General features: G+C 42.0%; 1 protein-coding gene across 1 annotated transcript; it reads left to right on the top strand.

Annotated features, from left to right (window-relative positions):
* The first annotated feature begins 5,999 nt into the window (after nucleotides 1-5,999).
* On the top strand, nucleotides 6,000-21,994 carry SAMD7 (sterile alpha motif domain containing 7). Its single transcript, XM_009877176.1, has 9 exons — nucleotides 6,000-6,102; nucleotides 6,920-7,046; nucleotides 7,173-7,309; nucleotides 8,407-8,485; nucleotides 10,993-11,672; nucleotides 13,068-13,189; nucleotides 13,955-14,065; nucleotides 14,962-15,176; nucleotides 21,931-21,994. The coding sequence occupies exons 1-9, from the start codon at nucleotides 6,000-6,002 to the stop codon at nucleotides 21,992-21,994; spliced, it is 1,638 nt and encodes a 545-aa protein (XP_009875478.1).
* Nucleotides 21,995-22,949: the final 955 nt, after the last annotated feature.

The raw sequence follows: 22,949 nt of genomic DNA, 5'->3' as shown, positions 1-22,949 counted from the left end.
TATCAGATAATTCGGGGAAGTCTGAGAGATATTGCTGAAATCTTTAATATCCTAACTGAAAAGGAAAGGTACTGAGGATTCAGCACAAGTCTTCCAGATTCAAACTCTTCGTTAGCCAATGAAATTAAAGAGTTGTTAAACAAAACCAGTTTTAAATAGCCTTCCTAAACCCCATTCCTCTTTCCACTACCTGGTTTCTTTCGGCACCGAGACTGTTGTCACTTGTGCCAGCATTTCACGTTAAAAAGTGAGACATAAATCCCACTAGAATTCAACTGCATTTCATTTGGTAATATCAGCCTTGCTCTCCAATCATCAGAAAGCTCCTATCCCCCAAGACTTCTATTTCCAATGTTTAAAAATAGAAAACACCCAACATGTTTTTATGCTTTAAAGTAAAAAATATTTAAAAATATAAAACAGAGATTACTTTCCCTTTAAGTGATCCCAGTTATGCTACACTGTGTAAACTTCAGGATTCAAAAAAAAAAATCAAAGAGGGCAATGTTTCAAATATCATCCCTAATTATGAAATAAATCTACAAGGAAAACAAATTACATCATGCTTTATCTCTCTGTATATAACCCACATAACAGAGACCCATCCTTTGTGAACAGCTTCTCCATGTACCAGTTTGTCAGGACACAGGGTGAGTGTACAGTGTTACACACGTGTGTGTGCACGTACGCACTTTCTCTTCCATAACCCCTATTTTCGTTAGTTCTTTGCTAGTTATATTACTCAGTTTTTTCCAAGGCACAGTTAAAGCACTCAGCGTGATCCCAGCTGGAGCCTTTGGGTGCTACCACAAAACCAACCGGCACTACAGTTCTGCAGAAACCAATCCTGGCGTTCCAGCCCGGGGCTGAGCGGGAGGAGCGCTGAGTGCAGCTCCCATCCTAGTCGCTCCCTGTCCCACATCCCCACGGCTCCAACGCTACACGGCAGGGCGGCTTCTTTTTCCTCCTCCATCCGTCTGTCGCATCCAGCAGGCTCTGAGGGCTTGTGGTGCGTCTTTGTGCTCGGCACAACCCATCTCCACCTTTGGTTTTGGTCAACGTGCTGGCCGTTGCCTTTGGGGCACACAGAAATAACGGTTTCCCCTTGCCCCCAGGCATTCCAGCCGGAGCAAGAGGAAACAAAACTCAGTTCCTGAAGGACTGAGTTTGCCAATACGGAGCCTTGATTTCTTCCCGAGACCAGTGTGTTCAAAAAAACCTCCCTGAGCGACTTGCTGCTTGCAATTTTACAGTTAGCTAGCTCGAAAATGGGGAAACATCCAGGTCTTCATCTCTGAATAAAGGCACGCAACGCGAACTCTGCTGGCTGACACGTCGTATAAATATAGTTATTTTCCTTTCTTTAGGGAATGTATCGTTCTCAATCCAGTTTTAGGATTATACTCTAATCTCAGTCTCTGAGCAGTCTGTGCCCACGTATCTAGGATTAGAATTCAGCCCTACGGCCTCTCCAGTGGTACCTTACCCTGATTAAGACGACACATTTCATGCTCCTGTATGACATAATGTCGGTATAATTGCCTTCTTGCTTTCCAAAAGTAATTTGTTTTGCTGACTGTGGGTTCTTGAATAAGTACAGTCTCTAGCTTTATGACTCTTAGCATAGGTTTAGGGCAAGAATCCTTGATACTACAGTTAATATAGACTATTAATAATATTGGAATATTTATCTATTTTTTAAAAGAGCACCTGACTTCTCAGGTAATCAGGGGAGCTTTTTCCAAAAAAGGGAGCTAATGAAAATGAAAATGTGTGAGCTTATTCATATATTTCAACTCACAAGCATGTATACATGCTTTTATTATATGTTCAACTGATTTCTCTGACACAGGTTTACCCAAGCATTGTAAAAAATATTCAGCTTCTTCCAAATAGCCTGTGGAACCTGTTTGGTATCCTAACCAAAAGCATACTAAACATTGCTTTTAGGAAAAATAAAAAGTAAATTCTATGTGTTTTATGTAAATAAAAGTAGTATTAGTTAATGAAATCTTAATGTATTTATAAAAAAAGAAATCTCCCAGGTCTATATTGTACGTAAGATCACGCTGTAATTTGCCAATGCAATTAATAATGCAGATACACAGACTGCTAGAGACGTTTTGAAGCTGCATATAAGCATTATTAGATTCCCAAATGCTTCTGGTTCACGAAGTTCGTGTCTTGCCACTTCTCATCTAATAAATTGAGACAGAATTAGTACTGGGTGAGTGGTTCTGCCTGCTGCCAAGAAGGGTTTGCTAAGGGTAAGACTCTAAAGGTAGAGATTAACTTGTCTTCATCCCTGTAATGTGCTGTACAGCCAGGATTTTAGCAATAGGATCAGAGAGGAGCCATATATGAATGTAACACCAAACAGCTGGTGTGTATGAATTCATATCAACCCTGAAACACGGTTTTGAGCTGCTCTCACCAGCTAATTTCAGCTAATGTAGGTATCAGAAGTATACTTTCCCTGTTCTCTCTGAGACTGGTTTTGGCTGACGTTGCTTTCTAATACGCTGGTTTTTATAGGAAATATGAACCTTCGGTACCCTAAATTTGACCTGCAAGCCAGAATCCCTGCTAAGTAACCCAAAAAGGTGTTTTTTCCAAACGGAGTGACACAGATTAGTCAAGTTCAGCGTCTCCTCCTGAAACAGTTATGTAAAAGTCTTTATATTAGCTTACTAATCTAGCTATTTATCCTACCTGATCAATTCAATACTTCCCTGAACAGGAAATTCAAGGAAATAAACAAGTAATTTAATGCAGATGACACATACAAACAAAATGTGTCCTTTAAGTAAAATCTACATCATATCGATACATTCAGCTAAGGAAACCAGATTGGAGTTTTGGTGGAAATAACATCTGAAAACTTTTAACACAAACACTAGGGTTATTTTTATATATCTGAGAAGAAATCCAAGCTAAGTTAGATAGGATTGACCAGCACACCCAGAACAACTTCATGGAGCAACTCCAGCAGAACCTTCATTAAGGAATCAAACCCTCTCTTTGGCTCGCAAGGATTGAAAAGCTGGGTCAGTTTTTGGTCGTTTTTCAAAACCCGGGTCAGCAAAAACTGCTACAGCTTTATGGGAAGAAGGTATCAATGCATTTTCAGATCATACTATTCCATGATTTTTTTCAATACTCTTTTCCACGTCAAAGCAAGAGCTCTCCTAGCCTGCCTCTGCAAGGATACGTTCCTTACGCGATGCACATTGCCTGGAGCGATGCTCTGCGAATCGGGGTCATCTATCCGCAAATATGGATCAAGCCCACTGTGGATGCTGCTGTGCCTGGTAGCCCATACTCAGTGAAAATACCAGCATTTAAAAGGAAAGCTCACTTTTTAAAAGGAAGATTTTAAGAACAGGCTTCAGCTCCAGAAGGCGGCTACGTGAGAGACTACCTGTCAGACAGGAACGTACTTTACATTCAACAATGAAATTCAGACTTGTTTGGGGAACTGCACAGACTAAACAGAGAACACCACAGTGATACTGGTGCTACTGGTTTTTAACCTCCATTACTGCCCCTCAGTTGTTGACAGGTGTCTGTCAGAATAGGCAGGGTGCGTGGGATCCCACGTGGAGGTGGTTGATTTGGGTCAAAAGAGATGGGTCTTTTCCCACTAGGTTTTCCATGATCGTACACTTTAAAGTTGTACCAAACACTTTTAGTCACAGGTGTGATTTTAGGGGAGGGTGAAGTGAGGGGCGTTACTACAATAATAAAACTACAAAAACACTAGATGGGCCTCATAAATAAAAGTGTCTTTTACTTGTATGTATTTTTCCCTGCACAGGAACAGCTTCCTCAGAATAAACTGCATTCACAATCATGATTAAAACAGGGGAAACAAAGCATTCTAAAAGTTCCTAAAAAGCAAAAGAGGTACAGCTTGTCAGTCATCTGACAGACAAAACTTTGTTAGCGCTAATACTAGCGCTTCCACCCCCATCTTTTTTTTTCTGATTTATTAGAATAAAAAGTTTAAAACCTCCTGATTTTTTCTATCTGGACCTTTGCTGGTTGCTTTGAGCCTTCATACTCTAGAGTCAGGTGAAGGCCAGGCTGTAAGAAGGGTTGCATGAAGTTTAAAATTGCAGCATCATTTTCCAGAGTATATAATACACGTTCACTCATCTGTGAAAGAAAACCACTAAACAGCCCTCTGGGCTAATGTGGTGCAGCAAGTACCATCATCCCAGTTGCCATCTATTTTTTGAGCTGCTGTAAACTTTAGTTTAGCACTAAATCGCTTTAGTACTCAGCTTTAAAATGCTTTAGCAGCTCAGAAGCACTTTGGCAGCTCAAACGCTCTACATGAAGCACCCAGCATCCTAAACGGCTTTAAGTCTGAAGTATCCAAAAAAAAAAAAGAAAAAGCAAATGGAACCATGTCCAGCACCACATGTTCAGAAAGGGATGTCAAGAACAGGGGACATCATGGTGCTGTTCTTGCATGTGACAGGTTTGTCTGCTTCCAGGAAGACCCAAGTCTTGGCCAACAGAGAATCCAGCACATAAAACACAAATGTGAAGAACTTTTTATTTTGAGGGAACACCAATGGTATGGTTCAAGTATATTCTCCATTCTCAGTCTGAAGAGCTGAAATAACTAACTTGCCTACCTTTTGGAAAACTCATTTTGAGGCTGAGACCAAGTATCATCACCATACCAAGGAAATGGTAAATTCCTGAAGCTCATCAAATGGACTGATAGCTTTCCCTTTTTTTTTTTTTTGGTAACTTATCAATAGATCAAAGGCAATTAAATGGTTTCCATGGAAACGTTCAGAAACGTATGATTTATTTAAGCTCTCTTTGGCATTTGTAGGTTCTGTAGGCTTCTATCTTTGCATTTCTAAGGCATATCCTTACCAAATGCCAGCTGAACTTATGAAGCTGTAACTCTACGTACAGGAACACTTAAGGATTATATCTTCCACCTTTCAGAAGGGAGAAAGAATCCAACTCATCAGAGCTAATGGGGAAAAAAGTTCAACCCCTTAATTACAATTTATTTTTAAAAATAATAAAATCAATCATTTGCGGTGAAAATCTAGTTTGAAACCAATGTACATGTGGCTCTGCTGCCTCTAGAGCTAGCCTGCTCCCTCTGCCAACCCCTCAGCTTAAAGCCACCCACATAGAACAGCTTTTTAACATCCAGGCTGGGGGTTACAGAGCTCCATTTCCTTTACAACCTATCTGCACAAACAATCCTGCTTTAGAACATTCACCCAAAATCCACAGCAAGGCCTACTGTGGTTACTCATTGCCCTGGTACCAGGATGATTTGTAATCTAGTTACCTAGATTGCCAATGCAATCCACCCCAATAACAGTACAGCTATTCAGCTGTGCATTTGTAGCGTTTCAGTTTTCAGTCTAGATTTCTACTCTTCATCTGGTTTTATTTATTCATCTGTACCTATGCGGATAATTAATCTGAGCATCACTATTTTCATCACTACAGAGCATGTTCTTTTATCTTCTCTACTTCATTTGGCAGTCTTTAAGGTACTGGTGTAATTTGGAACATCTGATTTCTACCATTACTTTGTTTCCCTTAGTTTACAGTAGACAGGGCTCCCAACTACTACAACTCCCAAATAAAACCAGAGATTCCTGCCTTCCTATGAGCACATGTCACTGTTCTCAGGGCCGCAGGCAAAAGATTTCAGCTTATTTACATCCTTTGGAGCAGCTCATCCTGACGAGCCTCACCCAAGGACACCAAACAACTCGGTATAAACAAGAGCAACATTGGCATTGTCCTGAAAACTGCAAGTTTCTACATGGTGACCAACACAATCCACAAGCACTGAAGGATACAGCCGTGACTGGCAGAAGCTACCTGCTTATCTGAGAAATAACTTGTTCAACTTGCTGTTTCCTACATTGTTGAATGTTTTACTGTTTTCTTTGGGCCTGTCAATTCAGTTCTTTACGACAGAAAAGTTGTTGCTGTCTCTTTGCAGCATGACTCCACGAGATCACATGAGAAAAATGTCCATCTTGGGGGAACAAGGGACACTAGAAGAAAAGCACTTGTACCGCCTGGCAAGTGGCATGGCAGCAGGAGGTAAGCAGGAAGAAACCTAACTGCACGTTTGTTTGTAGAATTGCTAGTATCCATACAATGTACAAGAAACAGCCAGCAACAGGTTTAATGGCTTTAAAAAGTATTTCGAATTTATCACAGGAGTAACTGGAGAAACATTTATTTTATGGTAAGTGAAAATTAACACAGGGGATTCTTGACATTCAGAGTTTGACTGAGAGGTGCTAAGCATCTAGAAGAAGTGAAGGTCACACAGGAACTCAGCAACAAAAACCAGCGCTGGACCTCATGATGTTCTGGCTCACCACTGCAGGCTTTTCTTTCTAGAGCTGCTGTCTTACAACACAGCAGGTTCAAGCTACTAAGATTTTTCTCAAAATAAAACTGTTCTCAAGCAGACATCTTAACATTCACGGCTCTTCTCTTCTCTTCTCTTCTCTTCTCTTCTCTTCTCTTCTCTTCTCTTCTCTTCTCTTCTCTTCTCTTCTCTTCTCTTCTCTTCTCTTCTCTTCTCTTCTCTTCTCTTCTCTTCTCTTCTATAATGTTACATGAATTATTGTTAATTGCGCTTTTGTTCATTTGATTATTCACATCCTGTTTATTTCTACTGCAGTTTAACTGTATAAATCTACATTATTTAAACACAGTGGTTAAAGTAGCAGTGGAAACATCTTTTTTCATTGCTGTTATTAAAAAAAAAAAATTGCATTGCTAAGTTATACTAAAATGCTTGCCCTTGAGGAAAAATCCCTATTTTTTTCTGGTAAAGTTCTACTGCAGAAAGAACAACTTTCTAACTTACCCCACTGACACCAGAACTGTATGTGCTTTGTGTCAGAACTGCGGCAGCGGCAAGAGATGCTAATGAGAAATCAGCTGATGGCAGTAAACCCTCAGCTCATGGGTGCAGGCCAGCAGCGAATGCAGGCGATCCCCTCCCAGTTTGAGCCTCGACTCGTAGACAGGTATTTTGCACCATTTTTCGATTATAATACTGCAGTTAAAGAGTAACTGTGCATGTCCTGTACCTGGGTAGAGAAAGATCTTAGATTATCCTTAATTAAATGTCATCCTTTGAATATTTCTTTCAGAGATCTGATACCTTCAACCGAAATGATGGCATCAGCTGACTCAAGACAAATCCACATAGCGTCCCACCTTGGACCCACAGTGCCGCAGCACGCAAACATGCCCAACATCTTGTCCAACCGTGTTTACCCAGGCCCAGGTAACAAAGCGTTGTCTGCATCCTGGAAAGTGAGAGCATGTAAATAAGAAAGCAGCCCGCACCTACCTGTGTTTCATAAGTTTATCAGTAGTGTCAATAAGCAGGCTTTTTTCTTTGGAAAAACAGTCTGACTAGAAGTAGGCAATCTGCCTACCGGAGATCCAAAACTGAGCCCATTTAAACATATCAATTATAGCTTTTGTTAAATACACTGCTCCAAAAGTTATTTGCATGCTTCTGCTCTCTCCTTTTGTGTTTTCCGAGTATTTTCACACATAAACAGAAGGCTGTAGTCCCATCAACAGCACTTTTTGCTACATTTAACTGTTGCACATGCATGAACATTGGCTGTTTTAAAAGACTACTTCACTGATCCTACTCTTTAATTATAATAGCACAGGCCGCTTTACTCATTTAGGCCAACTGCAAGGCCTTTTTAATAAAGTCTCAAAACTACAGAGTACAGCGTTAAGGAGAAGGCTGGATAATCACAGCAGGGCAACGTAACTGCTGCACATGTGCCAGGCTGCACAAATTCACACATAACTTTGTATACAAAGAGGTGGTATCGTTTCTTTCCTTCTCCGAGAAGAGTGAATAAGTTCTTGATGCCACAAAGATACATAAACAAGATTTTCTGTCTTTGGCTTCTTTTCCCCTCCCTCACATGGATCTCTAAGTGATTCCTCCTGAAGAGGAAAGGTAGTAGAAAATTACACAGCACCTAGGCTGAAAACAAGTCCTGCAGGAGCAGGTTTGCTTTGCTTCACTGTTAGCAGTTTCTCACCAGCTATATGTACCTCAAAGACATAACTCACCAGATAAAACCACTCTGCTGTCTCTTTCCTTTACGGATGATGGCAGGTATACTCAACTACAGGTCCGTCCCTAGACTTGATGTTTTACTACATATCCACCAAAGCAACAAACACACCTAGCATATAACTTGAAAGCATAAAAGCTTCCTGGTGAAGCACATAGCTTGAGTCTCAAAAAACTTTTTAAAGTGCTTCTGCCTTCTTTTGGGTTTGTGCATTCGCCTGAGGAAACAAGTGGATTTTAAAATTTGGGTTGATTTATTTTTTTTCCCCATTAAGGATATAGCTTTCTGCAACCAGAATCCATGGAAGCTGTGGCCAGAAGACAGGAACTGGTTCAAAAGCAAAATATTGCCAGGTAATCAATAGTAAACTTTGCTCTGATGTGCATGCCGGGATTCGGGCAGCAAAGGCAGCCAGAAGTTACGGCACAGACTTTTTGTGGGGTTTTATTTACAGTGATCAAGACACTTTTCCAAGTCACCAAGAGAAGCAGAGGGCCCCTGATTATCTCTTAAGGTCTGAAGCTACTGAACTTTCTGCTTGCCCCTGTTCTGCTTTTAGCCTCAAAATTATGCACCCCTCAGCTTAGGTAAAGAAACGAAACAAGCTACAAATTTCAGCCCCAAAGCCCTTGAACTCCGGGTTCAAACATCTTGAAGTTACAAAGAGCGAGAAACAATTTCAAACTTTACAGCTCTGTGCTGTCACACACACTACAAGCATCTACAATTGGATCCTTGGGATGATTAGTTACATCTCCACCCTGCCAGGGTGGACAGCTTTCATCAACCAAATAGTCCAAATGTCAGTGTGACTGTACAGAGTCCAGTTATTTGTAGCAGTTTCAGCGTAACCAGTAGCTGGTTAAGTAACCACCAGTGCCCTCTCTCACAGCCACACCATTTCCATAGAGGAATTCTAACCTCAGCCACTCCCACCCTGAGCTCCAGCACAGCACAGAGCGGCAGCGCCCCTCATGCCATAAGACTGAGAGCAAAGAACAGATAAATTCTGAGTAGGTATCTCAAAAGAATTATGACAGAAGCACTGTAAGCTCTTCATTCAGCAAAGCTTGATTACAGAACTCCTCTGAGCACATTTGCGTCAACAGCGCATTTCATTTAACTCTTGCCACATCGCAAAAAAAAATGAGAAAAACCAGTAAGGTGGCTAGCAGAAAGCACGGCCATCACGTATACCCTCAGCCACATCAGAGCTCATCCTCCCTGTTCAGGCTCTTCCCACATAATCCACAAAAATCTCACCATAAAAGAGCTCAGTCTCAATCCCTGAGATCACCTTCACCCCAGCCTTTTTGCCATCCTGACAATTTCCACTTCTTCACGCTGCTTCCTGCAGCACAGCCACCCTCCAAAGTGCACCAGCCCCTTTCACCTTTACAGAAATCAGGGGCTGGCAAACAATCTCCTGCACTTGCTGCAGCTGTACTGCCAAGCACCTGAGCCCAAATCCTTGTTCTCCAAGGGACTCTGCCACATACCAAAGCTCAGTGATCCCCCGTGTGCTGGTCCTCAGAGGAACGGGCTATCTTATCTGGAGGAGTAGCCAGGAACGCAATGCTCTTTGCTGTTTATCTCTACCTCCAGAGCTGTGTGTGAGCAATGAGAATTGGGCAAGATGTACAAGGGCACGGTACCTAGACAAAACACTTCCACTGAATATCTGAAAGCAGAAAATCAATAACGTGGAGGTTGTTGCAAAGATGAAAAGAGAGAAGAAAAAAAAAAAAGCCCTGAATGTTATGGAGTCAAAAAAGCCCTGAATGTTCCTCCAAGCAATAATCATCTGAATAGATACTTTTTGCCCAAACCGCTTTCCTGATAATTTTACGTTAACGAGAAGTCTCCTAAAAGTCATACTCTCTGACCTGTTATCCTCATGGTTGTGTTAAGAGAGCTATCATAGTGCACTTGGAAGATCTGGCTGCCCTCACAAGCCCTTTTCCAAAGAACAATGTGGCAGTCCCACTGAAAGCTCCTCAAAGCCAGGCAGGCAGGTTTTTTTCCTGCTTTGTGCCTGGAAGCCTGGCTCCCTTCTCCCATCTCTCAGCTCCGGCTGAGGCTGTGGAGCTCTCGGAGCTCTCGCTTTCTGTTTGATCACTAGCTTGGCTCCAAAGCTGATGCTAGCAAAGGTCGGTACAACAGAGACACATACTTCTCGTGTTCTTCACATCTCACCAGGAAACCCTCTTGGCCACTATGCCAGGGGCAGGGAGCTGGTACAGACCCTGGAGCTTTATCCACTGAGAGGTTGGTCAGTTGAACATTTATCACCAGGATCTCACCCTTTCACCCTCTCAGAGACACGCTCAGGTGCCCAACACTACGGAGAGTTACACAAAGAGACCTACTCACATTAGCTTATTTTGATTTTATGCACAGGCTCCATAGACAATTCTAGTTCTTTATCAACTACAGTATCAGACATTTTCCAGTTTTCAATATAATTTTCTGACTGGTAATGCAAATCACTTATTTCCTTTAGTCTTTGACCCTTATGGCCCTGGAGGGAATTTTTCAATCTACAAGTGAGCACAATCACTGTAATAATGGCTGGATTGCCAATACACGAATAACTTTTTTTTTTGTCTGAAGTATTATCCAGAGGCATCACACAGAAGATACATTTTCTCTTCCTTTTAGTTTACTATATATATCTGTCAACACATTAAATAGACCCAAGTTTGCCACGCCATCTGCAGTTTGTGGCCTCTCACGCACAGCAATATAGGGGGGAGAAGAAAACCTATTCACTTATCTTGAGTTTTAATGTGCTACTGAAAACCAGAGGTGATAAAGGAACTGAGCAGCCCTAACTGCTTGTGCTCTGTGTGTCTCTTAGAATGGAAATGGAGATGAGTGCAATTTTTCAGCAAAAAGAAATGGAGAAAGCTCATCGGAAAGGGCTACTGGGCCTGGAAGCACCTTTCCTTTACCATGGGATGCCACCTAGTCCCATTGCTTTCCGCGGCAGGCACAGACTACCTGAAGGCCACCTTCCCAGTGACTTGTATGTTCATCGTACCACCCTTGACGAAATTCATGGCAACGCCATGCTCATGGCAACCAGCCCATACCCGCCGGTCAGCACTTTGCAAAGGGAGAGGGGACGACGACCAGGGAGAAGAGCTGGAAATCACAAAACCGTTGACTGTAGTGCCAACGGCACAAAGAACCAAGCTGACGACAAAACTATGGATCCTGCTTCAGCTGCAGCAGATGATGAGAAAGAAGACAAGAAAGAAGCAGAGGTGGAAACACCAACCAAACACGAACAGAGCAAAAGCCAGACTGAGACATCTGCTGTTGCCAAAAATTGTAAAGAGTTTGAACAAGGCTTGAGAAAAAACTGTGCTACTCACGAAATTTCTACTGAAACCAACAGCTGCAGCAACGCAAATGAGAAGGAATCGAATAGCTCCTGTGCTGCTTTTGATGACAAGTACATGTACCCTTCTGCAATCCCGTTCTCAGCATTACCATATGGATTTCCAGTACCCAGCAACCCATTGCTACCTTCAGGTTTGTCAAGTCTCCAGATTACAGTTAGAGTGGCAAGTTGGTATTATTTGGTTTTTATCGATTTACTCTCTTATTTCTTCTCTATGTTTTAAGAAAATTTTCGGTATGATAAGACTCATGGCAAGTAAATGTAGAATTCATATGCTGCAAATAGTAATAACTGGGTAAATCCAAGTCAGCAAAGGTAAATAATGTTTTTTCCTACCTGCAAATCGTGCTGCTTGCACATGGTGGAGGTTTCAGCATCTTAGTGTGCTCTAGTTTGCAGGACAATGCCATTGCACAGCAAAAAGTCACAAAGCAGCCTTGTGACAGCTTCAGTGCTTTGTGCCATACACTGTACCACTGGCAGGACATCTGGGTTTATATCAGTCCCTGGGGACAACACGCTTGTCACCCCTAAGCTGTCGAGTTAGCAGCACTTTGAGGTTCTCACAATTCTGTTCAACACGTTATATCATCTCCTCTCCTTCACACAGTGGTGGGGCAAAGGTAGCAGCACGTCGTATACTGACCATAATTCCTGTGTTTGTCAGACAGGACAAGGAACGCCCTTAGAAGTTGCACTCATTTAGAACAAACTCAGCCCTGAGATTTTACCTGCCCAAGAGCAGAGCATAAGACACAGGCCTGTGTGCAACAACCATAATTTCTGAAGCTTCTGTTAAATGCACCAGTGCCAGTGGCTAAGCCCAGCAAAATTTCTCATCACCTGAAACAAGAACAGGCTGGGGTGTTTGCCCAGGATTATCTACCAAAGACATACTGTATCATCAGAAAAATTATACTTCTAGAATTATTTACACTGGAAAAGACCGTTAAGATCATTGAGTCAAAACGTAAACCTAAAACTGCCAAGCCCACCACTAAACCACGTCCCTAAAATGCACATTAAGTATTCTGTTCCCGTCTGCAAAAGGAATTTCAGTTAAACAAAACTGATGAATGAAATTGTGAGCTAGCCTATCTCTTCTGCCTGCAGTTTTTCTACATGGCCTTCGCACTCGCAGTAGGCACTAGGGGCTAGCGAAGGATTGGTTCTGTTCTATTGAAATAGTCAAGTTAAAATAACAGTAAAGTCTAAAGAATCAAAAGCACTTGATAACATTTACTCATTAGAGTAAATATTGCAGTACGATTTGTTGGTGTAGTAACCAGTACGTACAGTGCCAGCAGTAAACAAAAGAAGCCACCAAAAGAAAACCTTCTGGAATCACTTACGACTAACTATCTGGTGACTTTTGGTGTCTAAGACTGCTGCACTTGTTTGTGACTACACATGCTGTTAATATATTAGGTTCTGGAGAAGCGTGAAAATTCTCATGTTAGCAATTGTTTCCTGTTGACTTGCCAGCAAAGTTCTACAACCATAATATTTGTGTTTCCTTCTCACAGTACCACATGGCCTGATCCTGAATGGAGAAGACATTTCTTCCATTGAAGACATCCGCAAGTGGACTGTTGATGACGTATACAACTTCATCGTCAGCCTCCCAGGCTGTTCAGATTATGCCCAGGTGATTCTAAACATTCATCACATTTCCAGGTCTTTAGGACCATCTAGGTTCAAAGGTCATCAAACAAATGCAAATGCTGGAGGTTACCTGGTTGTCACAAAATTACAAATATGATATTAGTTTTCATTGTGCTTCAGCCTATGAAGCCACTTGCTTCTTAAACAGAAAACCAGTCCACGCTCTGAGAGGACTGAGTTGTGTGCACTTCTGCTGCAATCTGGAGTCACTCAGCAAGAGTGACATATCAGAATGATCAGCAGCAAAACAATAGTATAAGGAAAGTATCTTAATTTTTTTCATTCCACATGCCCTACACAATTTTAATGTAAACTAAAGCAATTTGCATTCTTCACCTACCACTCCTATGCTCTTACAAGCACCATTCCATTTTAAAAATGAACCGTCATTAGAAATACAAACCAAGAGACTGAAATCTTATATATTCTCGATAAAGCCTTAATCAGATCAACACTACTCTTTCATTGGTAGCATGCTGCTCACTTCTGTAATAAAAACTACTAAGTAACATTAAAATATTACAAACTTCTCAGTTGCCAAGAACAAGTAGATAAGCTACAGGCCAACGTGCTGACATCCACACACCTCAACAGGAGACCTCATGCTGCAGCTGGGAGATAAATATAAAGATAAAACTGTAAAATTATGGATTCCTTCTTTTATTGCCTGTGCCTCAGTATTAAGCATACAAAATAACCAGTGAAGGCTGTTTCAGCACACCATGATGTCTTTTTATCATTTCATAAGGTATTTAAAGACCATTCTATTGACGGAGAAACCCTCCCCCTGCTAACAGAGGAACATCTCCTGGATACAATGGGATTGAAACTTGGACCAGCATTAAAGATCCGCTCTCAGGTATGATCCTTAAACACATGCCAAGACGGCAAGTCACAGAGACAGGAAAGAGTCGGAAGCTAATGGGATGAAATTTTTCCAAAGCAAAATACTTTTTTTTCTCACTGGTAAGGTAACTTGAACAATGTTAGGTGAAAAGAAATTACTCCACCATAGTTTGCTTTTGCTTCTTTGAGCATTACACCAACATGCAGGGAGATCTTAAGGGGGGGTTAGAACTGACAGTCTGAGCGATGCTTCGAGCGGAGTCAGGATACAACAGCACCAGAAACTAACCTGAGGTTGGAAATGGAAAAGAACAGTTTATGAATTCACTCAGTTTCACTCGTCTTTTCTCTTTCCAGCTGGTAACTGCTGTGATACATGCTTTTGCTACAACCTGGCTTTTAAAAGGTACCAAGCAGAGGTTTCTACAGCCCTTCTGGGAATATAAAAGCACATGTTTCACAGACAGGCTGTCCCTCTATGTTTAGAGTTTTCTGCTCTTAATTTCATCCAGTAATATCAACTCTGTGTGTTTCTCTTGTCGCCTGGTTCTCTTCCTTATCTTTAACCCCTTGCTCTCTCTCACTCTTCTCTCATTAAAACCACCTTCCCTTCTCCAGGCTGACAGTTTGCCTCCCCTCTGGCCCATGGGTGTTACAGCACCGAGAGAGCAAAAGGAGCCTGCTGGCAGGTCCACCACGCTGAGTATTGCCATGCTCCTTTCTCAAGAACCTGGGAGAGGGAAAATGGAAAAGATATGTTTTCGCTTTTGCCAACCACTGATAACCCTCTGAGGTGGCTGGGATCTCCCTGATGTCCCTGGCATTGCTACACGACAGTCAGCCTTGATGTTTAATGTTTATAATGCTCCTAAAGAAGCAATTGCTGCAATCGTGCTTTTGTCTTTAAAGGTGTCCCGACGTCTGGGCAACGTGTTCTACATGATGAATCTTCCTCTGTCCGTGCCCCTGCCACCTGCTCCAGGCAAACCCTCCGACCAGCCCTCCGACATAGCCTCCCCTCTTCGCTGCAACAGCAGTGGCGACGCGCTGGATAGTCCCTGCTCTCAGGACCCAGAAACTTCGAAAGCAGTGGAACCAATCGTTTCAGAAAGCAGGGAGAATCCGTGCGACACAGCTGGATCACAGGCTGACTTCCAGATGATCACTTATCAGAAAAGTTGAGCCAAGTCCAGGACATACAGTGGTTTTAATAATACAGGAACCTCTAGTTAGAAAGTGTTTGAGAAGACAGCACAGCCTGAGACCTCTGTACGACTGAGGCTGGATGAAATAGGCTGCAAACGCAGCGTGACGAAGTGTGTTATATGAGAGGCATTAAAAAAATGCAACTACATGTTAGTGCAATTACTTTCAAGTGCAATTCATTAAAAAGAATACTAGTACAGTTAACAGGTAAATTTAATTTTTCATTCAAGCCCAGTATCATCACTGGAATCTGCCAGAGACTCAGAGTGAGCTGTCTTACCATGTGTTCCTGTGGGCTGCTGCGAAACTACAAGAAAAAGTTACAGCTTCTACACATAGCTCACTTTTGCTTCTGTTGAACAAAACTTATACAGAACTCACTGGGAGAGTGTGGAATTACCTACAAAGTACTGAGAAATACACCCTAGACTCAGCAGTTTAATCCCACTGATACTCTAGAACTAAGCCTGTCTAAGTGCCTCGAAAGGGTGTACAGGGTATAGACAACATAACACGGATTAAACCCTAGACATGAAAATACTGTAACAGCAATTTTAGTTATTCTGAGGCATTCTTATCAAGAGGGTTTGAATTTGCTTTGTGTGACTGAATTTGCCACGAAGAGCAGGCACTGCGACAGTGATGTTCCTGAGGGCAGGAGGCTCAAAGCCACCCCATTCCTGCCAGCCTCTGCCACAGCTCCCTTCCCCTCGGCCCACCTGGACAAGCCACGGGAAGTCCTTCACGCAGCAGCACACTCAGTGTTCTTCATTTTGGAAGAAATCACCAATTTTAGCTTGGAAGCTCCCTTTTCTTTTACTTCTGCTACAGATGACTCATTACCTCACAGCAAACAAGAACCACAAACTAGAGTTTAGCTAAGGATAAATCCCCAGCATTTTATTTTATTTCTCCGTGAATTGTCTTTGTTCCTTCTTAAGGCGAGACGCTGATCTTCCACTTAGGCTTTGGAAGTCACCGTACTACAGTGCCCACTGCCACTCTCCTTGTAAGAGCAGTTCTTTAAAGGACACACAAATATTTTTGATAAAATTAATTTCTGTAAATTGAGGGTTGATAGATTGCGGTTCTGCTGCATATTGCTACCTCAGAATCTCTCCCTTAGTTTAGTTTGTGTGGCCTCAAACTCTTAAAAACCAAGAGGTACTCTGCTGTTTAGATGGTGTCTAAACATGAGGAAAGGGAGTATTCTCAACTTCCAGACTGAGGGCACCTGTTCTTTTACTTTAGCCTGAGATAAATTCTTTTCCATCTTTGGTATATGTGCACGAGATAATATGTGATTAGATGTTTGCAACAGCAGCTCAAGATGTTCATCTTACACTGCCCAAACTTCTCAGAAGGGCAAATATCTAGAGTGCTCCTATTCTGAACTAGCAAAGTCTTTGTACAAAAGGAAAACTGCCACTGCCGCTAGTTACAGCAGTTTTGGGCTCCGTGCATGTATCTCCAAACACTGTAATCAAAGTATGTAATTTTAGGGTTAATTGATTAAATCCACCAACACAAGAGTGTGGCATACTAGGAAGCAAAATACTCCAAAGTTGCAGACAGACACTAAAGAAATCCCCTCCTAAGTGAAGTGCTGACCTCTGGGAGTCTTTCCCAAGAGTTTGGATTATGTCTTATGCATCACCTGTGGGTATTTTTCATATAAGGAACTATTTATTGAATACTCAAGTGTTCAAAATAACCAAAATTCTAACCTCAAGCTGCAAAGTTTAAATACAACTCCATAAGACTGTTTAAAAGATGTACAACAGCAATATTAGTCTTGGACTGGCAATTAGTTTGCTGCTGTCTTTGTCTCAATTAACTTAAAAAAATGTTAGCCTCTGCTCATTAACTTTTCTGTATTTTTTCAAGGCTTTAAAACTTAGTAAGGCAGTTTGGCCAGTTTTATGTTGAATTTGGTAATGTAAATATACTTTTCAGATTTTGGATGAAACACAATTGTCAATGTAAAAAGTCATATTCTGTTAAAAGTACTTTTGCCTATTATTTTACCATGTAACTTCTTGGACTAGTTACACTAGAAAAAATGTTTAACACTAGATTTACCTATTATGATTTTTTTTTGATGTAGACAGTTCATATACCATGAGGGAAAAAGGAAATATTTTTATATAGTAAAAGTGCTTGTCAAAATAATAAAAAAAAATAATAATCAGGGGCACCAGTTCTGTTCAGCATCTGAAACAATTTCTAATCTATTTTTTTGTACAACTGATGATCATGTTGACTGTCACTTATCTAACTAAACAGTTAATTGGCAGGAGGGTTGGACTAGATGATCTTTCGAGGTCCTTTCCAACCCCAAACATTCTGCAATTCTGTGAATTGGTTTTCAAACGGCATCCTACCACTTCACTGTGTGAAATATTTCACTTAATCCACACGGGACCTTCCCCATCCTAGAGAGGAATCTGTGACACCTTTCCAGGTCAACGAGGCCACGAGATGTCGCTGCGAAGCCACAAGAGGTTCTCTACTGCCCCTCCAAAGTGCTCAACAGCACGCTCGAAGTGCAGGTGATCTGTTAATTAACAAGGCTATGAACAACCCGAACTTGTTTTTCTAAACCAACAGCGGAGGAGCTTGACTTGAAATCCCACGTGCCAGGGAAGAAAGACTGAAATCTGATTCTGGAGAGTGTGACTATTTATGTAAAACAGCTCAGACACGATCAACGCCAAAAGCAGAGAAAGCTGGGATGCAAAACTGCAGTCCAGTACTACATCTGCCATTCAGAAAAAAACCCCAAAACATACGATCCTCTGCACATACTGTGCTCTTCTTCCCAAAATAACAAAAAGAAGACTTCATGGCTTCCTGCACTGGGGGGCAGATGTGCTGGAGCAGCCAAAATGCAGTAAGGCCTGGACTGCAGACAGTGGTAGAGCGAAATAGGAAGGAAAGGGATTTACTTAGACAGACACAACTGATTCTATTTCTAATGAAGGAAATACCATTGGTAATGAATGTTTCCTCTCCTACAAACACTTCAGAGAGGAAAAGGTAAAAATTAGAAAAAGACATAGAAATATTTGAGACACCTGTATTTTCAGATTTTGATGTGTTTTCAGGAATTATGTTCATACGTAAACATTGGCCTTACATGTTCTTTTTTGACTTTTAATGCTTATTCCAGCTGCAGAGGGGTGTAGCTAGCAATCGCAAGTACAAAAAAAAGCTGGCAGAACTGTGCTACTTCGTGACTTTCTGCTGCCTCTGCCACCACTACATTCATTTTTTTCTGCTATGCCACTGAAGTCACAATGGGCTGCGGATGAAATATTTTAATACGTGTGGCATCATTTCTTTGGGAAGGCTTTGCTCCTACTATCACCTGCACTGAGGCCACACGAATTATTCTGTTGACTTGGCCTTCACGCAGTCCTGTCCTTTGTCCCATTGCCCAGTTTACCTAAGTCTGTACTCTTCCAGAGAGACAACAATTTCCCTGTTAGTGAGGATGCAAGGTCTTTCACATAGACCATAGAAAAGAGAAACCTATTGTCCATGTTGTACAGAGAATGATACAGTATTTTTTCCTAGAGTACAGTGAAGACATGAATAGATGTTTTTCTTTATCAAAATTTAAATATATATATATGTGGCACCCACATGTGTGAATTACTGAAATACAAATCAATCCATCAAAAACAGCAAACAGAAAAAGCACTGCTGACCGAGGGGAAAAAAGAAAGCACCAGGCCAACTTGGTTTCCATCTTTGCTGATTACCTTTCGGTTACAGGGTTCGCACAGCTCCGCTCAAGGGAAGCGCTGCTCTGACCGTGATTCCGGGGACTCCAGCAGTCTGTGAACAGTTTGCAGTGAAAGATGGTCTGTAAAGCAATCACTGGCTGCTGGTTGAATCTGTTAATTGAAGAGATGTAAACTCAAGAATCACATTTTTATATAACAAATATTTTTACCTCAAACACTTGTAGTCATAACAACAAGTTTATGATTTTATAAAAATTGCACCTGTTAGGTTACATAAATAACAATTAGCTTTTTCCTAATGCTATATCCTTAAGTATCACCATTCTTTTCCTCCCCTCCTGCCACTGCCAAAAATAGACAGATAAAAGCAAGTATTTTTAAATTTGTTTTTCAAAAATCTCAGCTGGTTCTAACAACAAATGTACTGATGCATTTTCCAGTTAACATATTTATGTGCCCACATACATCCTCACTGACGCCGGCACAGGCTGCTGGACCAGCAGATTGACAGTGGTCTTTAGAAAGAGCAATATGTCACTCCACGTCAGGAGAGACATGTCCTTACCAGGGTTCATCATTCACTGTTAAAATAAAAACATATTCTTGCAATGAAAAAAATCTAGTATTTAAAACAGATGTAAATAATTACAGAAGGATCAGAATCAGGAGAAATTCTTTGTTCACCTGTGGGTTTTCTAAGTTATAAGTATCAAATAATTCTGAGTTCTATAGAAATAAAAAGGAACTTGCAAGAGTGGAAGTATTAAAGAAGCTTCTTAGTGAAAGATAATTCTGGGTATTTGCCTAATGAATCTTTGTTGTTCTGCTAAATTAAAAGCTAAGTGGCTAACTAAATATTTATAAGCTCCTGAGATGGAAGTGACTCAGGATATGTCTACATTGGAGTGTGCTTCTGATTTATGACTCATGTATTTGTGGGTGGATTTTAGCTGAACCTGTCTTGAAAATATGTGATTCTATATGGTACAAGGCCCATGTTCCTTGTATTTTGAACCCATACTCAGTGTTGAAGCTGACTGGATGAAAAGGGATGTCACTCCAGAGGCTGCAGCATGCTAGCACCCATAGACGATCCAGGAAATGGCTCCTAACACATTGCTGGGGAATGTATCTATCCTCCTTGGATTCTCTGGATTTCTCTGTGGAAACTCCTTCCTTCCTTCCTGCCTGCCTGGTCGCTTTCCTGCCCTCCCATCAACACCACAGTCGAGGTAATTGTGATTTGTGTTCTCCCCTCTCTTCTCGAAAAGCCAGAAGGATTAACTGTGGGCCCAGCGGATAAGCTTCTTGCAAGTGAATAGTTTGTTCAGCAAAGCAGATACTTGCCCAGACTTCGTGGAATTGTTTACTTTAAAAAAGACCTTTAAGATCATGAAGTCCAACTGCTAACCCAGTACTCCCAGGTTCACCACTAAACCATGCCAGTTTGTGGCAGCGTGACTCCAGAGATAATTTGTGACGTGCTTGCCAGTAATTCAGTTGCCGACGCGTAGCCTTCTGGCACTCATAAACCGCTCCACAGTGGTAAAACCGTATCATGTTATGGATCCAGGATGACTGACACAGAGCCCAAAACAATGTGTTTACCAACAGCACAAATGCCAATAAATTGACATGAAGAAGTGAATATAAGGGTATAAGAAAATATGTACTAGAAAGAGTAGAACAGCCCTGACCTCAGTGTCCTGCCTCAGGGGCTGAGACAGGACACGTAAAGCAGAGTATAGAAACATTTCAGAATACCTCCTTTATCTCCAGGCTCCTATCTCACAACCAGAGGTGATTGTTATATTTAATAGCTCATGATACATTTGGCTTCATGAATGTATCCAGCTTTTGAACGAAGTTTCCAGTATCCACACTGCTATATTAGATCACACAGTTTGGGGTAAAAAGAAGGAAGAGGAGGGAAAAGAGGCTAATGAAATGCTGTCAGTTTGGCTTCAGTTGAAAAAGGAAACCTCTCCACTTGTATGCAATACCCATCACAACAGTAATTTAAGCAGGCATGATTCCCAAACCCCACTCTGAATGAAAACGGCAGCTGGCACTTAAGGGGCAGTGGCTAACGCACGGTTCTGAAATGGTTCTTTTTGCAGCCTGCCCTGCAGGTGACCCAGTGACCACCCTTAAACGCCAGACATTTGAACCTTCACTTCCACGCTCTCACTTTCTTGAGATTCAGCCTCTTGCTTCTCTCCTGTTCTCCTGCCGTACTGATGACTGCAAATAAACTTGACCCATGTAAGATTCAGCCTTGATAGGCTCTGTGCTCCATAGTGGCAGTAAGTTCACCACCCAGTGCCTCCAACTGGAGGGCACATTCCCTGGCCCGCTTTCCATCGCTCGGTCCTTTCTTATAGATCTGCTTGATGTTGATCAGATTGCTCCCTGTGCTGCACACTAATCCGCTGTTGCATGCTCAGCTGTCCTGGGAAGAGCTCCTGCAAGTTAGTGTTTCTCAAACTTAACATCATTTAAAAGTTCTGTAGGAAAAAAAAAAGAGATTAACCAGAAATCCAAGGTGCTTTCTCTTCTAGCAGCAAACACATTGATGTACTGCAGACAATGTATGATAAAAAAAAAAAAAGAAGAGCCAAGCATTAAAGATGAGTTTATGAATCAGCAGTAGATTGCAAGACACAGAAGGCACAGACCTTAAAAGAGCCTGAAAGCAGAGATATGAGGGATGATGATCTGGAATGAGACCCATCATGAGGCGATTGCACTCTTCCGAGGAGGGCATCAGACAGGAACATTGCTCCAAACAGCCTCTCCCACAGAGCAGGGAGGAGTTTTACAACTGAAGTTCAGCTTGTGCCTGTGCAGGCGTAGCAGAGGGGCTCTGGGGTACGCTGTGCTAAAACCCTGACTGAAGGCGTTGTGTATTGTTAGCAAGCCGTCGGTCACAGATGACTAAAACTTCTTCTGCAAGAAAGCCTCCATTTCAGACGTGCTTTTAATGTTACTGTGAGTTAAGTTCGTGAAATAACTGTTAAAATGACTGCCAACTTAAAAATGTATTTTCTGAATAAATGCAGCTTGCCTGCTTTTTACAAGGCATTGTTTACTGTAACCAGAAACACTTTCACTCCCTACACCTACAGTTTTCTCTTTTGAATTACACTTTCATAGTTCATTCACTCTGCAGGCAGTTGGCTTAATTTGTAACTTGCATAGATTTTCTGCCCAGCAACAGCACGAGGAAAACATTCAAAAGAAAAGGATGTACCAGAAAAAGCACAAAACTGGCACTGCAACTCAGGGGCGAATATGCTGCTGGAAACAATTCTAGGTTTTTAATTGCTCAGTTTTCCATCTGAGAGGCTCCAAAACTGCAGAAATGGGAAAGGGAAACAAGTTTTGAAGGGACTGGACAAGACGGTGCAGGACCGTACATACATTTCCATCCCGACGTGCCAGGGTGTGGTTTGAAAACGTGGAGCCAGGACAAACCATTCCATGCTTTGCTAATTTCAGTGACCTAATGGCGAAAGCATGTCGGACAACCTTTGACAAAAGGCCATTTTGCTTCATATAGGTCGCTTTGTACACCTCACTCTTGGAATATACGAGAAGGTGTGGGCAATCAGTCCGTTTGGATAGGTAACAACTACCAAGGGCCTGCTACATCGACCATCTTTAAGGCCTGACGTCCTACTTAAAGGTATCAAAACCAAACCTATAGATTTTCACCGCCGAAGAAGTGGTTCACCTTTATTCTGGCAGGATGGGCTCGCTCTCCAGGTACCGAGCGACACCTCCGAGCCGGACGGTGCCTCCTGGCCCGGGCAGCCCCGCCGCCTGCGAGGGAAGAGCCCTCCGCATCCCTTTGGGAGGTGCGGACTTCAGACGATGGGGCCCGAGCCCCACGGCGTGAGCCCCGGGCACACGGCCAGGAGAGGCTGCCTACGCCCC

This window comes from Apaloderma vittatum, unplaced genomic scaffold, assembly GCF_000703405.1.
Source record: "Apaloderma vittatum isolate BGI_N311 unplaced genomic scaffold, ASM70340v1 scaffold5779, whole genome shotgun sequence".
NCBI lineage: Eukaryota > Metazoa > Chordata > Aves > Trogoniformes > Trogonidae > Apaloderma > Apaloderma vittatum.
The sequence above is the reverse complement of the archived record's forward strand: the minus strand, read 5'-3'. Positions and strand labels throughout refer to the sequence as shown.

Coding starts and splice junctions, on each gene's coding strand:
- SAMD7 (XM_009877176.1), top strand. CDS start 6,000: ATGACTCCACGAGATCACATGAGAAAAATGTCCATCTTGGGGGAACAA. Junction 7,047..7,172: donor GAGCCTCGACTCGTAGACAG/GTATTTTGCACC, acceptor TATTTCTTTCAG/AGATCTGATACCTTCAACCG. Junction 13,190..13,954: donor GCTGTTCAGATTATGCCCAG/GTGATTCTAAAC, acceptor TCATTTCATAAG/GTATTTAAAGACCATTCTAT.